At 53.3% G+C, this 16,034-nt stretch overlaps 4 protein-coding genes across 4 annotated transcripts; 1 reads left to right on the top strand and 3 right to left on the bottom strand.

The window, feature by feature from the left end:
* Nucleotides 1-5,049: 5,049 nt before the first annotated feature.
* AYO21_06571 (hypothetical protein) lies at nt 5,050-7,090 on the top strand (the record flags this gene model as incomplete). Its single annotated transcript, XM_022656530.1, has 2 exons — nt 5,050-5,291; nt 5,389-7,090. The coding sequence occupies 2 exons, from the start codon at nt 5,050-5,052 to the stop codon at nt 7,088-7,090; spliced, it is 1,944 nt and encodes a 647-aa protein (XP_022511140.1).
* A 1,461-nt stretch (nt 7,091-8,551) lies between these two features.
* On the bottom strand, nt 8,552-9,703 carry AYO21_06570 (hypothetical protein; the record flags this gene model as incomplete). The annotated part of the gene is made up of 1 exon (XM_022656529.1): nt 8,552-9,703. The coding sequence occupies one exon, from the start codon at nt 9,701-9,703 to the stop codon at nt 8,552-8,554; it is 1,152 nt and encodes a 383-aa protein (XP_022511139.1).
* Nucleotides 9,704-12,813: 3,110 nt separating this feature from the next.
* Nucleotides 12,814-14,487, bottom strand: AYO21_06569 (hypothetical protein; the record flags this gene model as incomplete). Its single annotated transcript, XM_022656528.1, has 2 exons — nt 12,814-14,351; nt 14,448-14,487. The coding sequence occupies 2 exons, from the start codon at nt 14,485-14,487 to the stop codon at nt 12,814-12,816; spliced, it is 1,578 nt and encodes a 525-aa protein (XP_022511138.1).
* Nucleotides 14,488-14,906: 419 nt separating this feature from the next.
* Nucleotides 14,907-15,314, bottom strand: AYO21_06568 (hypothetical protein; the record flags this gene model as incomplete). Its single annotated transcript, XM_022656527.1, has 1 exon — nt 14,907-15,314. One exon carries the CDS (start codon nt 15,312-15,314, stop codon nt 14,907-14,909), a length of 408 nt encoding a protein of 135 aa, XP_022511137.1.
* Nucleotides 15,315-16,034: the final 720 nt, after the last annotated feature.

The following is a 16,034-nucleotide window of genomic DNA, read 5'->3' as shown; positions in this document are numbered from 1 at the left end:
TGCCAATGGCACCCGGGAAGCGACTTACTCGGACTTCAATGCCGCCATCCCGCCTCATTCGTCCAGCCGTGAGCCTTCGTTCTCAAGTCACAACGTGGAGTGGCGAAAAAATCAATGCAACCTTGTCGATCTGCATGGAGTATACTGTCTGGTTTATGCCGTGCCCTGACATGTGGAGTATCTAACTGCCCAAACCTCAAAATCCAAATGTCCAATGCACTCTGATAAAGCACATCACGGATGATCAACGGCATTTGAGGAACTACCAAGTGGAAGAGCCTGCCTACGAGGAGATACTTCACCATCTGCATCGGTCGATTGAGCCGTGGGTCCACAAGCCCCTGAAAAGGGATATCTCACCATATGAGCGATCACGCTAGGTCTACAGAAGGCCCCGTGAGCTGCAAGGCTTACAAACATCATGACTCCGACAGCGATCAGGCTTCTTGAGGACTAACACGCCACGTCGCGGATTGTATCGAAGTCCCCTGTCGCTTTGCAGATACGTAACAAGCAGGGCAAGAGAGAGACTTCAAACCGATGCGCGTTGATTAGTCCTCACGCCTACGAGTAGAGATGCTCACGCACCACACCCACCTACCCACTTACTTGTCCAGGCAGGACTAGGACGTCGGCCTTGGGCCTGTCTATATCTAGCTGTTTGTTATTACGAGCGGACGACGAGTTGATCCTTTCCGACCGTGCGTCACCGCGTACCGGCCCGACCGTCGGAGGTGGATGGGTCCCCTGGCCCCTGGAGGGATAGGAGTAGGAGCTTCCACAAGTCCATGTACGTCCCGCTGAGTCTGACACATGAATCATTCATACCATCAACGAAGGTCCACGCGCATGCACAATGAGATTTCTCAAGTGCAGTACGAGCATTTAGCACAAATGACCAACCACCCCCGTGCGCCTTTTTTTCGTGGCAAACTTAGCTGCTGTGCGCGTTTCGCTCTCACACTCACACTCTCGCTTGCAAGGCTCCAGAGAGATCAGGCTCCAGCCTGGCTTTTGTTCTTGGTTTTGAGGAGCTAAGGAGCCTCTACTTGTGCACACACGGAAAACCCGAGCTCCGCAAAGCTTTGCTTACAAGCACTCGTACCGTGTACTTGTACCTCTTTGTCCGTTACCAAAACTGGGAAGCATGGAGCATGGGACTATGGATCACTAAATATAATGGAATAGAATAGAACTGCAACCCGTCAATCCGTCAGTCAGTTAGTCAGTCAATGCTGGAAGATTTCAGAAGGGGAAAAAGATGCTACTGGCCTTGACCATGACCATACCCACGCCCACGCCCACGGATCATCCGTGCATTTTCCCGCCGCCTCGTACCGAGCACCGAGTACTCGTGGAGGAATCTCGATTACAAGTCTCAAGAACCCGTGAAAGTACCCAGTGTACCTCGTAACTGCATACGAAAACTCCACAAAGTCAAAAGATGCGACAACGCGGCCCGACTTTGCAGAGGTCCATCCAGGTTACGACCACCGAATACCGTCTTCGGTTAAGCCCAAGGTGGCCATGCAGCCACGCAGCTGCATATGTCCCAAGGGCCATGGTCCCTGACCCGTGAGGAGCTATTCGCTATGCGCGACGCTTGTCCATGTCAGGCTTGTCCAAGTCACGAAAGAGGACGACAACGCTTGATTCGCTGATTTGTTTCTTGGGTGGCTGGCCCGTGTCCAGCGTCCAGGGGGAATGAGATTCGCCGCCGTCGCTGGCGGCTCCAAGGAATGAAACATTAAACAAACCGCTCTCGAAAAGGCGGTTCGAGGAGCGGATATTACTCGTTAGAGGGAATACGCAGATCCCTAGATCCTAGATCCTAGGAGTTTTGTCAGACAGACAAAAGTCATGCCACCGCCGACCCCAGCCCAGTACCAGCCAGTTGTGCCAGCGCTGATCGGTTCACGGCAAAGGGACCAGCATGGTCCATGCACCCTGGAGCCATGGATCATGGCACGCCTGAAGCGGATGCTTGGATACTTCCTTCGTATGGGCGCTTATTCGCTTACAAGTAGTCTGTCCCTGACATGTTTTCATCAAACTACTGTCGAAAATCCTCTCCATCCACTACTCCTGAAGCCCCAAATCAATGAATGACCTTCGCGGTCCGTGCTTTCGGCCTTCTGAGTTTTGTCGTTACTCGTATGTCACCTTATGTCTCGCGTCGAGAGTGACACACGCTATGACGTTAGTATTAATCCGACGAGGAGACCTTCACCTGTATTATTTCCTGTTGCCCGGGGTCGAGCTCTGATAGGGCAAGTGAGTGTTTCTATCGCATGTGGGCAAGCCTTCAACATAAACAACAGCGAACTTTTGCAATATTAGAATTAGGTTAAGTCGGCAGATCAGCACTGCATGGCATTGACATGTCTTGCACAAACATAGCGTATGGGGCAAACCGGCAAAGTCGGCCACTACAAGGCTGTGGTTTATAAGCCTTGTGAGCATGACGGCTGGTGATGGCGGTTTGGATGGTATTAGCTCTGACGGCACCAACGGGTTTCTGATCGTGACGTGGGTGTTCCCAATTTATTCCATCCTAGGGGCTCTGACCCACGAGTACATGCATCGTCAGGGGGGGGTGAGTGCTCTTTGATACTTACCGAGTACACAATGCTCACTGGATACCATCAGTCTTCCCAGTGGCGAATGCCAAATACCAGATTTTCACCGACATGGATGCTGACCGGGTAAGATCCAACCACGATGACCTTCGCAGCTTGTAGCCATATCGGGCGAAGGGCTTCTGGCTTGAATGTCGTTGCCAGTTGAGAATGTTAAGAGGTGCTCCACACTGCCGATCGACAGCTGGCCATCTCCAGGTTGTGCACTCTTATCCTTCTCCAATGATAGTCTTGGTATCTCTGCAAGTGTGCAGAATGACATGTCCTCCGGCTTTTATCACCCGATACGCAGCCCGAGATCGGGGGTCGTTGATGACAAACAACAAAGAAGAACCAGGAGCAATGGAGCCCAAAGATCGTGCTCGTTGGTCTTTTCCGGGAAGGCGATATGCACAAAGACTGATTAACTCTCGCGGGGCCTCTCGGTAATTTTTGCTGTTGTCTCTGGTCAAATTTCATCTCCTCAATACTTGCCAGGTGAGGCTAGGAAGGAGTGGTAATCGATTATGAGCTCGCTGATCGGGAACTCTCGAGCGTCCTGGGAGATGTATTGGACGGTCGAATGAGGTGAGTTCTGAGGTAATGGCCAACCAGCGGGTGACAACTTTGGGAGGTTAGTCAGGGTCGGGACAAAACGACAAATACGAGCTCTTGGTCGAGAGTTAAACGCAGGCTCAATATCCAGCCAAGTCATGGATAGCAGCCGTGCGGGCTGTACGCGGTAGTCAGCATGAAAAGGTGCATGGGAAATCAGGCTGGCAGGGATCAAAGACGAAGCCGAAAGGAAACGCGGCTTTTCTTTAATGATATTATGACTAGCATTTTCCCCCGCAGGCAACGCACTTGAGTAGGGCGCAGGCAGGCAGGATTCCCCCACCTCTTATCCATTGCCGTTGAGACTTCCAAGGTTGTTTCCTATGACCCTGCATGCCCTGGTACCTTTTGTACTGTTAGTTTGAGGAGCCCCGTCTGACAAAGGACCTAACCAGACATTTGTTTCTCATCTTCCAAAGCCGGGTCAATCCTCCACTTTTTGATGGGCATTTGCTGTCGTGTGGTTGGTCATCAGCATGCATCTCTCGGCATCGTACAAGGTTTTGTGTTTTAATTTTGGGTGATCAAGTGCGCCGGGGGAGGGGTGGAGAGAGGATAGCAGGAAACAGTTAGGTACTGAACCGAGTAGGTTATAGGTAAGGTACGGGGGGGAGTGGAGGCATGGGAAGATAGGAAGAAGGGTAGATAGGTTTTGAGGTGGCTCGCTTACACTGTGTCGCATGGAAGCTAGCAAAACTATGGCCAAACCCTTGCCAAACCAAATCTACCGAGTAGGTACATAACCTGCAAGTACACTAGGCAACTACCCTATACATAACAGGTAGAAAGGCAACCAGTTAAAGCCTGGTCAAAGACATGGGGTTGCCGTGACCCTAGGCGCCTTTAGGAGTATGCCTTCTTACCTACTCAGGTATCTCCGGAGATACTTCTCAGGGATGGAGGTGGCCCAGGCGGCCCGGTAAACTTAGGGGTACTAGCTATAGGTGGTGCAAGCCTAGGGCCAGGTGGTACTGTTACTTAAGTGCCTACTAGGTAGTTACCTACTTGTACCTAGTAGGAGCTAGAGTGGCAATCACTTAGCCTTTTCCCCCTCTTTTCTCTCAAGTCTCATCCTTTACCTGCCCCGAGTCTGAGTCCCTGGCGCCCTGCCTCGGAGTCAACAACTCAGCGAGACTTGACAACCTGACGTGATGGGCCTTTGGCTCTGGTGCGTGCATGACCATCAGCATCATCTTTCTCACCCCTTCACCCCTTCATCCCTTCACGCTGTCCTCTTATTCCACCTTCGCCTTCACCAACTACTACTAAGATACTTCTCCTCGTATAGCAACGGAGCAGCTACTCGCATCTCTCCTCATCCTATACCCGCTACTCCTGCTGGGTTCCCACTCGCCGGCTTCTTCTTTTAATGCCTAGGTTGATTTTTTCTCCCCTTACTCTTTGATGATCATCGTCGTCTTTTGCCATCCAACTGACTAAAAACCCTGTTGACCGACTGAACGCCCCTCTCCCTCGTTCTTATTCCTCCCTTCCTTCCTCCCATCCTTCCGATTCACTCTTGGCCCAGCAGACTGGGGCCTTTTAGTGACCATCTTGAGCGACCCCGGAATTTCACAATTTCAATCCTGTCTCTGACTCTCGGATTTTTGCAATAATATAAATCACCATCATCAAGCAGAACCGTCGTTGTTTGCCCCCCTACCATCTTTCCATTAATCGAAAGTGATTTGGTATTCTTCTATCGCAAAAGGCGGCCGGCAATTTCTTCCAAGCGGCGCACCAGCCTTGTAACCTGAGTGCCGCCGTGTCAACCCCCCCTGGCCTAGCATGAGCGTCTCTGAATATTGCATCGACCATGAAGAAGCCGCGCGGATCAGATCGCACTGAAGGTCAAGTTTTCCTCTTTGTCAACAAGAACCCCAAGTCCAAGTCTCTGTCCAAAAGCGATGGCGCCATCGCCAAACAGATCAATCGCCATGCTCAGCATTTCCGGAGTCGCAAGGTTGAGGCTCAGAAGATCACTTCTGCTCGCTCCAATTGTTCTTCAGCCCGCCGTATCGCCCTAGATGGGTGGCACCGGAAAGAGACCGGACAAGGGTGAGTTTTTCCCAGTTGTCCTCCTCTCTGGATTGGGATGTTCGAGCAATCACTTCAACACGAGTCACACTTGCCACAAGCTGACAATGAATTTTAGCTCCAGCAGCGATGAATCCTCCCCAGTGTCGTCGCCCAACGAGGAGCTAACAGCGGCGTCACCCTCGCAGGATGCCACGCCCGTTCGCCAAATCTTTTCGCCTATGATCGACACGCCATCGGCTGAACTGCCACCTATCGCACCGGCATTGCCTCGTAAAGCACTCTCTGTGCAAATGCTAGCGGGCGACAGCGATTCGGTGTTTGATATCGATGAACATCACTTTGAGGATGAAGGAGCGCTGGAGCTGTCGTCCCCAGTCTACAGGGCGAACTTCAACTCGTACGACTGTATTGATCCTTTCAGGAGTACTCCCGTCCGAATCACCCCTCGAATCCACGTCGTCCTCCAATACACCCTACAAATCTATTCCTACTCCGGCAACAACTACAAACTGGCGTTTTTGCCCCAACATGTGCGGTCCACCATCAGCCAATTCCCTATTGGAGCGGTCGTTCAGCGAAGTGTCTACAAGGAGCATCACCTGTATTCCTTGATGGCAGCCATGCTTGCTCGGATGAAGCATGTCTTTGACATGTCACCCACAGCCGACGACCCCCAAGTGGTTCGCGCGACAGCCTCGCACTATCTCCGGAAGGAATTGATTCGGTGCTCGAGATCAGGAGACGTCGACAAACAAACCATACTGGACATTCTCTTCCTCTGCGTCAACGAGATGCAGTATGGGCGGTACGACGATGTCCGCAAACACCTCCACATTGTTGGGAAGCTATTACATCTACTAGATCCAAGCCAACTTCTTGATCGGTGGATTTCGGAGACCGCTGCTCACGTGGACAATCAGCTTGCCCTATCTACGGCCAAACGTCCCGTCTTACCAAGCACATTTGACCCCGGCCCCATGCTCCCTGAACGGATGGCGATTCTTCGGCGTGAGGCACAGAATCTAAAGTATTTTGGCTATCCCAACCCGGGTTCGATGATGGTGGCCCGCGCCCCTAATAGTTCTATGGGCATCACCGACGCCATCGCCGATCTCGCAGCGACCCTCGACATACGGATGGGTTCTCAATTTGTCCACGCTTTGAAGATGGGTGCTTTTCCATGGAATCTCGGCCGCATCGTTTCAGACTTGGTTGATTGCATCGAGATAGCGAAGGTCGTGTGGTTGTCCCCCCTAGCAGTGTGTTACGACGCAGAATGGTTGTGCCGCAAGGCCCGAGCAGTACTTCGGGGTCTTCTCGCCATTGCCCCTGATCGCAACATTGGGGCCATGGACCTGATGTGCAAGTGCACAGAATGTGTCAGAGTGTGCCTGTTGATCCTCATGACTCACGCATGTACCTTGATTGGCTTTCAGACCGCAAAAACTAATGTGCAGCGACTACAGGCGGCGATGGAGTACGCCCTGAAATTTTGGTGCCCTGCGGTTGGTTGGACGGAAGATTGTATTCCACTGAATGCTGCCGCTCAGCTCGATCCCTTTGTCGAAATGCAAGCCAGATTTGTCTTGTGGGGTTTGCTCACGGGTTGCTGGTCGGCCGATGGTCATCCAGCGGAGCAATTCTTCATACCTCGAGCGCTTAATATCTGCCACCATTTTGGCTTTACGACTTACGAAGACCTACACAACCATATGGCAGGATTCCTCTATTCCAAGACTCTCCAGGAACGCAGTTTGAGGAAAGTAGCTGCTCGATTGCAGCAGGCACCCGCAAGGCGCACTTCCATTACCACCTGAGAAGGGGAACCGGTTGTCCGCTCATTTAAGAGTGCTACTTGATGGGATATTGCGCTTTGCTCGGTCTACTGACGCGATACGAATCGACGACTACCACGTGAGGCTGGCTCGTGGGTGATCTTCGCTATATTGCCGATACCACCTGCGCTGATCAAGCCCGGAGTGACCTGCTCCAGCAACTCCCTGTCCAGTTTACATATGATGGGCAGCCAAAGTCCACTCATCGCCTCTGCCTCGACACGAGAGTTTGTGTTGTGTTCAAGTCCTCCTCGACCGCCTCTACGCGCGCCGACACGTTGAATGCGTTGCTTCTTTCGGGAACCCAAAGTTGCACCTGCGCTGGTGCCAATAAGGCTACCGTTTATATCCGGGCGGTCCCTGTAACATTCAAAACTACCGCTTTCCTTCGCGAAGACGGACGAAGTGTTACCAGCAAAGCTCAAAGATGAAGAACTGCACAAAGAGGAGGTGACTGGACAAGGACCAAAAGCCTGTTAAAGATCGTTTTGAACAGAAGTTCACCAACGCGCAAACACAACCATCCCCTGATCCATTGACCTCTGCCGCCTGATACAGTAGGTCCAACTGCTACAACGGTTGCCTACAGATGATGATTCGCAGGGGATTTTCAGATTGGCAGTTGATACGACCCTAAGCATAGGGTATTATGTCCAACCCGCAATTAGCCAGCACATATTGGCGGCCGCATTACGGAGAAGAGAATCTGTCCTACGGCGCTTTGTTCGCACATTTTGCAGTGTCTCGTTTGATACCGGCTCTGCTGTACTTCACTATACGAGGCATGATATGAACTTGTGCTTTCACAGACCTCATTTCATCTCTTGCATACATAGGGTGCATGCCAGCATACTTCGCACAGGGCGGTTACATCTTGGTGTCGAGCTTTTTTGATACCCATTTCCAGGTTACCTAGTCACATTTGAGACAAAATCTCCAAAGCAGCTCCAGGGTTCTCGCGCTAGTTTCATCTCATCGTGTATACCCGCTTTCCTGTCAGTTGAATGTTTCAGTCGGAGCCGTCGATCCCGCTAGAATGGCTACCTGACCTCGTCCCAAGAGCCCGCGGCCTGATATTCCCCCGACATGACTATAATGGGGCCAATAATGATCTCGTTTAATCCTGCAGCGCGACCTGTTGTCGAGGTAAGAGGAGCATATGGAGCGCCGTCAATGGCCCAGGGATCCTGCGGGTTTATTTTGAGGGTCAAGAGCCGCCCTACTCTGCTTTGTCACGGCATTTGATCATTTACTGGCGTGGAAGAAAGGGGAAATAACAACCAGTGCTCTATCAGATGAGTGGCCCATTGGGAGGTTGACTACCTCCCTACTAGATGGAGGGGAGAGAGTTCTATCATAGGTACACGATGACTTTGCCCCCCAGCTTTGGTCCGCTGGCTCTCGTCTTTTCTTTCACCCCGTTCATCCACGTCAACGTGACCTTTACTCGTTCAGGATCTTCCACACCAGTTCGACATACTGCTTGGAGTTGTCGTTGGCCATGATGCCGGGCCCCATCTTGTTCATGACATAGGTAAAGGTGACGTTGCGGTGGCAGTCCATGATTTCCAAGCTGCCGCCCCAGCCGCCCCAGAAGCAAGTCTTTTCTGTCGGCATGAATGGAAGAGTCTGGGCCGTGGCGCCGCCACCCAGGCCGTAGCCGATGCCGAAACGGAGGGGCATGCCGATGACCAGGTCGGTGCCGTTGGACTGCTCGCGGAAGATCAGCTCGATGGTCTCCGGGGAGAGGAGCTTGATGCCGTCGACGGAGCCGCCGTTGGGGATCGCCGAGAGCACGCGGTTGAGGGCCCGCGCGTTGGTGTGCCCGTTGACGGCTGACATGTCGGCGGCGCGCCACTCAGGCCTCAGCGAAATCAGGGCGTCGGTCGGCGGGTTGGCGAAGGTCTTGACGGCGGGTGAGTTGGGGTCCATCTTGGAGAAGTCAAGGGGCAAGGGCGGCGGCGGGATGACGGGCGCGATGCGCGGCCAGTCCTTCTCCAGCGCGCCGATCTGCAGGTCCGCGCCCAGCGGCGCCGCAATCTCCTCGGCCACGAACTGCTTCATGGGCTTGCCCGTCGAGCGGCGGATGACCTCGCCGAGGAGATGGCCCATGGTGGTGGCGTGGTACCCGCTGGCAGTGCCGGGCTCCCACAGGGGTGCTTGCGCCGCCAACCGCGCCGTCGCCTTGGGGACGTCCCAGACGTCCTCGACGGTCATTTTGTCCTGCCACCCGGACAGGCCAGACGTGTGCGACATGAGGTGGCGGACGAGGATCTTTTCCTTGCCATTGGCCGCAAACTCGGGCCAGTACTTGGCGACGGGGTCGTCGACGTTGAGCAGGCCGCGCTCGTGCGCGAGGAGACACGCAAACGTCGCGATCGTCTTGGTCGACGACCACACGTTGGTGATGGTGTCGGCCTGCCAGGGTTTCGTTTTCGCTTCGTCGGCCCAGCCGCCCCAGATGTCGACGATCGTCTTGCCCCCGACGTTGAGGGTCAGCGAGGCCCCGAGTTCCTCGCCGCTCGCGATCCGCTGCTCGACCAGGTCCTTGAGCTTTGCGAAGCGCGGGTCGCACTGGCCTTGGACTTGGGCCATGATTTTTGGTGGTGGTTTTGGTAGAGTTTTGGAGTTTGGTAGGGGTTGATGTGCTGTGCTGTGCTGTGCTGTGCTGGGAGTGAGTGAGGGACGGAGTGAGTGGCCTTTTTGTGTGTTTTTGGTCCTTCTCCACCTGTTGGTTAGGTGGTTGGTAATGTCGGATGTGCGAGGTAGGATGTAGATATCTAGAAGTGGTGCGAATGATGGATTGTGGATGTTTCGGTCTCGTGCTATCCGGGCAGGCAGGCAGACAGACGGACAGACAGACAGGCAGACAGATTTAAAATCCTTGTCCACTCTCCTGCCGTTTGAGACGTGTCTTCTCTTCTGTAAGAAATAGAGGGAGACACAAAATAACACACCTCTTGTTTTCCCCTTTACAGGATGTCGAACTCTAGGTTTTGACTACGAAGAGCAGTCAGTGTAGTGCTCTCTTTCTACCGAGTTACCAAACTAAATACTAAATACCCGTGCTACCATAACCTCTTTATCCTCCTCCTGCTCCTCCTGCCCCTGGTCCCCGGGTCATATCCCCCGGGGTCTCCCCCGCCTTCTTCCTCCGTGCCCAGGCCCCAGCGTTTCCCTCTCAGGTCGTTTCGACCACGCGAATACGTCGTCGTGTTGGTTTGGCCAGTTGGCACCTTCTTCCCCCCCAAAACACGAGAGTCGTGGGAACCGAGGTTGCAGAAAGCCGTCGGTCATTGTGGGCCAATAGGGACCAAGGGTTTTGAATTGAGGGTTTGCCGCAATACATAATATTAGAAATGGATTGGGAAATTATGCTCGGGTTTTACCTGCGAGCCCTGGTATTATCGACGACGTCTCAAAAACCCAATTCGGGAAAGGGGGGAGGTTTTAGGCCTACCCAAGGGGTCATTTTATGCCGGTTTGACAAATCTTGATGGTATGCAGCTAGCTACCCCATGTAGATATGCTACCTAATAGGTACAATAGGTAGCATGGTAGATTAGGTATGGACCTGGCAATGGTATGACATGTATGATGGAATACTAACCACCAAGTGACTCCGTGTATTAGGTAGGTAGGGGGTAGGTACTGTATGTAAGGTCCTCGTTGTTGAACTATTCCCAGGATACCCAGCCTTGTTTCTCTGTATCTCTTTCTCTCTGTCTCTCACGCCTCTCCTGCTAGACACCTGTACCTCGTGCAGGTAGGTACCTGCCCATAACACCCGTAACACCACTACATATACCTAGGCAGTACGTGGCACTGGCAGTACCTACCAAGTACTTCGTATACCTCCTCGTACGGAGTATCTGATGCCCCGCTTCCCGAGGCCAATCTTGAGCCAAGATACCCCTCCTCATCCTCCTCCTACTCCTCCTCCGTCCTCTTCTCTCCCTCTCATCTTTCTTGGTTGGGTAACAGGAGCACCACAACTTTCTCTTTCTCGGTTCAAACCTCGGACGATCGACGGGTATCCATTCCCTCGCGATCACCGCCTCTAACAAGGACCATCCGTCCCTCGCCTTGTATCATTGTTAACCGACACACAACCGATACCGATGCTGACATGACCATACCAATATACCTACTTACGTACCTACCAAGGAGAGACAGTACCGAGCTATTGAACGAGCGACATACATACCGTGTGCATGTGTCCATGACAAACCACGCGGACACGCTGATGAGGTAGAGGAGATGTGACACACGCACACGTGAACAATCCTTCCCTTCTTTTCCCATATTTCTATTTCTTCGTCTTCGTATTTGTCTCGGTGTCGGATGGCGGTATTTTCTCTGGTCTATGTTGACTTCATCTTCTCTCTTTTGCCGAGGATTCCTTTCCTTCATCCTGAAAGAACTTGGCTGGTGGCTGTAGCGTTTGGATCCCGAGGACATCTACGATAGGATATATGAACAAGGGATGATATCGGAGATCTGATTGATATATATTGTAGATCGGGGCATTGGTCCTTGTGCACGTATATATACCTACAGCTATAGCGGAGCCAGCCAGAGCCAGGGGAGGCACAACACCTCCCGTACACAGGCACTGTCATGTAAGGTGGCTCGCCAAAATACGCACCGACTAATTGTCCTGAGCCTGAGGACTTTGTATGTCCTCCTCTTTATTTCCTCTATTTTAGGTAGGTTAGAGTGGTGCTTGACAACAAGCCGCTGCTCGGACCCCTGGACCAGGGCCTGCAAACGAGGCCTTGGACTGTCCACCGACAAGTCTGGAAGAAGCAATCGTTGGTCAGACTGTTCAAGGCACATATCACCAATCGGAGAAAGGCCCGGACGCAGGCGAATTCGAGAGCGCCAACGAGTGAACGACACGATAGACGTCCGCTGTCGGCCAGCCTCAAGTGCAGAAGAGGCGCCAGTCTCAATATCCCCCTCAGGCTTACGCTGTCCCTGTCAAACCAAAACGCCCAAGAATGCGCAGATAAAGGGCATAGCCTAGCTAGCCACAGCCTTCGTGGGTTCATCGCCCTAGAAGTATTCGCTGTTGTCCTAGCGCAACTAAGCATGAGGCTCTGCTGCCGCTGCTCTCCGCGCTCGACACCTTGCAGTTCGATGGTGATGATGGCCATCGCAACCTCCGTACCTCGAGAGCCTTTGAGCGTGCAATCTCAGCATCGCCAGTTCCTAGTCGACATTTCTCTCGGGCATTAAACAGCGTTGACGTAAGCAACGAGGTACATATGCACATGTCCTCGGTACCTAGTATGTACCTAGTGACATGCAGATGAGCGCCACTATGGTGGCTGCGGGAACAGCCCCGGTGGCCCTCTGCCCCTGCTGTCGGCAGCCCGTTTCTCGGACTTGACCGCTTCCAAACCGCTGGATCTCGGATTGGAAGCGACCCGCGTTTCGTGTAACCAGATTCTGTCGTCATGTCATCATGTCATCCCAATGGGGCCAGATAGTATTCGCCGTCGTCGCTTGGTGGAGATCTCACAATTTTGCGGATACATCGTCCGCCCTGGAGTGGTGTGGTGAGCAGCGAGCTCGGAAACCCGACGATAAGCCAGAGCGCGCCGAACTGGACAAGTCCTCGGGAACTCGCCAAAGCCTTCCATCCAGCAAAATTTATGTGTCATAAATAGAGCTTTTGTCCGAAAAGTCTTGTTACCCAATCAAGAATCCATCTGTGTATCGAAAAACGCGTCGTCGGTGCTGGGGAAGAACGAGTCCATCGCCGTGTCATCATCGGGCAGCTGCTGCTGTGAGAGCATGGGGAATGACCACCGCCGACTGTCAATAGCGTCAGCAGCCTTCAGCAGCGAGCCCACAGCCGATTCCAAAATGCCGCTGGCAATCTCCAAGAACTCGGCGCTCTTATTCGAGACCCGCAGCGTCCACCGATACTCCTGCAGTCGCCTCTGGTAGAATTCGGCCTCTTCCTGGCTCACCGATGTGACAAAGCAGAGCCCGGCAAAAGTGCCAATGAGGGCAAAGTTGAACTTGGACGCAAAGTACCAGAACGACTGGAGGTGCTCGGGCTTGAGCCGGTTGAAAAAGTCCATAGCACTGATCAGCCTGGCCTTAGCCGCCGACCGACATATCTGGATCATGTAGGGGTCGGTATTAGGGGAGAGCGAGCGTAGAATCCGTCGGTGCAGTGTGATTTCAGTGGCAAAGTAGGCCAGGTGCAGGTAGCCCACCGAGCTCAGCTTGCCGACCCTGGTGGCGTCCATGCGCAGTGTCTCGGGCATCTCAGCATACCAGGATCGCAGCTTAAGTTGGATCGGTTTGGCGCGGTCGAGGATGGCCTTGGTGCTGTCGTACGAGTTCTTGACCTCGAGCTCTGCCCTCAGCGAGTAGAGTTCCTCCAACACCTCGGCGAGCATCTTAGTTAGAGTGATCATGGCGCTGAACAACGTACGCCCCTTTTCGACCTCGGTGCTACCGTCCTCCTCGTCCTCGTCCGCGGCGCTTTCGGGAAAATCACTGCTGATCACCGGCTGCACGGCCCAGTTGGTGTTTGAAATGTGAGGCGGCCGTCCGTAGATCAGGGCCGACCATGTGTCCTGCATGAAAAGAGCCCAGCCAAGTCGTTTCCGAAGCCCTTTTTCCCACGACGGTATTCGCCAGTTTGAACAGTCCAGATGGAGGCCTAGATCCTGGCCAATGGCGACAAGCTGGGCGGTCAGCTGCCAGGCCTGATTACTACCCGGTCGTTGGAGCAGGAGAAGCCCTGCCTGGACCGTAGACAACTTTGCTCGATGCGACACATCCTGTAACGTCCGGTACGCGACATCTTCTAGTTCGGCGACGTTGGGCTTTGTCTGCCTCGCGAGCTCGATGCTGTATGACCACCAGTTCAACGCCAGGATGTAGACGGCAGCGAGCAAGGGAGGGGAGAACTCCCGATGGGTCCGGCCATACTTCTCCAGATAGACCTTCTTATGCAGTATGGGAAAGGTCGGGTGGACAATCCGAAAGTAGAGCCTTATCAGAGCCTCGCCGTGAGGGGCGACAATGCGCTCGATATTGTCGAGCTCCTCGACCTCCCTAGCATGGTTGGGCGAGTCCGAGTCGGCGTATTGATGGAAGAATTCATTGGGACCGACTTTGCGGAAGGAGCCCTGGTCGGCGGGACTTTCACCCTTGATGTCGTCGTACAGTCGAAGATCTAACAGTGCAAAGTCATGCTCGTCGGTCGGACCAATGTCTACCAAGGGGTTTTAGTGAGCCATCTATAACACAAATCGCGGATGGTCCTTCGCTGGGGAGATCACATCACCAATAGAGCAGGGCGGCAACCTACATTTTGCATATCTATGATTTTGCAGCCTGTCCATGACCATTGTCAGCTTTCAAGAAGGGGCGGCGGACAGGTTGGAGAGTAGACCAGGCTGTGGCGGAATAGGAACTTTGCCAAAACCATTATCGACAGCGGTCATACATACCCCAAGGTTTTTTTGAGCAATGACTCGCCCTGCAAGTTTGCATAATCGTCGATGACAGGACCGATTCGAATGGATTCAGCAGATTGCCGTCGTGGGGCATGGCCGTTGCCATCGGAACCTCTGTTATCTATGTCTTAGCCTGGTGGTGATAGGGGATGGATGGGATTGGGGGTGGGAACAAATATGCAAGATCCGGAAAGAAAGTAGTAGTAATCTTGGGTTGGACGAAGGGGAGAGGAGGGGTGGATAATCTCTGTCTCTTTGCGATTGATAAAGCAAGTGGGAAGAAACCGGGGGAGCAGGAAGGGGGGGGGCCCTCACGAGCGTCTTTGCCGAGCTAGGGAAGCAACCGAAGCATTCTCGGAACTGACAGTGCCTCCAGTGACGGTGTTGTGGTTGTTGTAGACGTGGTTATTGTTGTTGGTGTTGTTGTTGTGTTGCTTTCGTCTCCGTGGAGCGGCGTCTTCGATAAAGGTACAGGCCTGCTTGTGGAATTCGCACATCACACACGAGGCAGCATCGGGATTGATGACGCAGCGACTCTTGCGACGTCGACAGCCATCACAAGGTCGATCGGGTCGAACGCCTAGGGGGCTCGGCCCTTCTCCCACGCGAGCAGATGGGGACGATGTCATAGCATTCACACTACCTGGACCAGGACCGGCAAAGGGAGGACTGACACCATTATTATTAGTCGCAGCGTCACCCAACGAAGTAGGCGACATGGTCGAGAGCATGACGATTTAGAGTATCGATCCGGGGGGGTGTGGTTTGTGAGGGCCCTCTTTCGTCTAGGAAGAAGTGATGGTCTTTATTGGGCAAGGAGAACCCAAGGGATCTTTCAAGGCCAGGAGATCCATATCAGGATTTGACGATCCTCCTTTTTTACGTTGTGTTCATGTTATTTTTTAAAATGACATTTTCCAAACCGCTTCTCGGATCGATTGTGTCCCTGAAGGCGCGTCAGGATAAGCTTCTGTTCTCTGGTAGGACTTGTTCGTTGTCTGGCATGCCGGGGGTAAGGTAGAAAACGGGTAAAGGCAAGATCTCGACCGAAAGTTGAGCCTGCGAGGCGGATCCCGGGCGACTAATGGGCGTTGAGGAGATGCGACGACTAGCCCGGTATAGCGAATGGCGCTGCAATTGATTGAGTAAGAAATAATAGACAAGGGGACCCAAGGGGACCCAAGGGGCACGACAAGGCCATCTAGTGTCGGGTTGCGAGGGGAGGTTGAGATAAGGAAGTTGAGGATTCGATTGGCTGAACAAGGGAGCGACGGGGTGATTGAGCGAGCCAACGGCATCCACGGCACCTACGGCACCAGCGGAGAAATTGTCATAAATAATAATGACTATCGCAGCGTCACCACGGGTCATCATGGGCCAATATGGGCCTCCATGGGGCTTCATGAGCCACTGACCGTGTTGCTGGGCGTGGGACGCAG

This window comes from Fonsecaea monophora, assembly GCF_001642475.1.
Source record: "Fonsecaea monophora strain CBS 269.37 chromosome Unknown Scaff46, whole genome shotgun sequence".
Lineage (NCBI taxonomy): Eukaryota > Fungi > Ascomycota > Eurotiomycetes > Chaetothyriales > Herpotrichiellaceae > Fonsecaea > Fonsecaea monophora.
The sequence above is the reverse complement of the archived record's forward strand: the minus strand, read 5'-3'. Positions and strand labels throughout refer to the sequence as shown.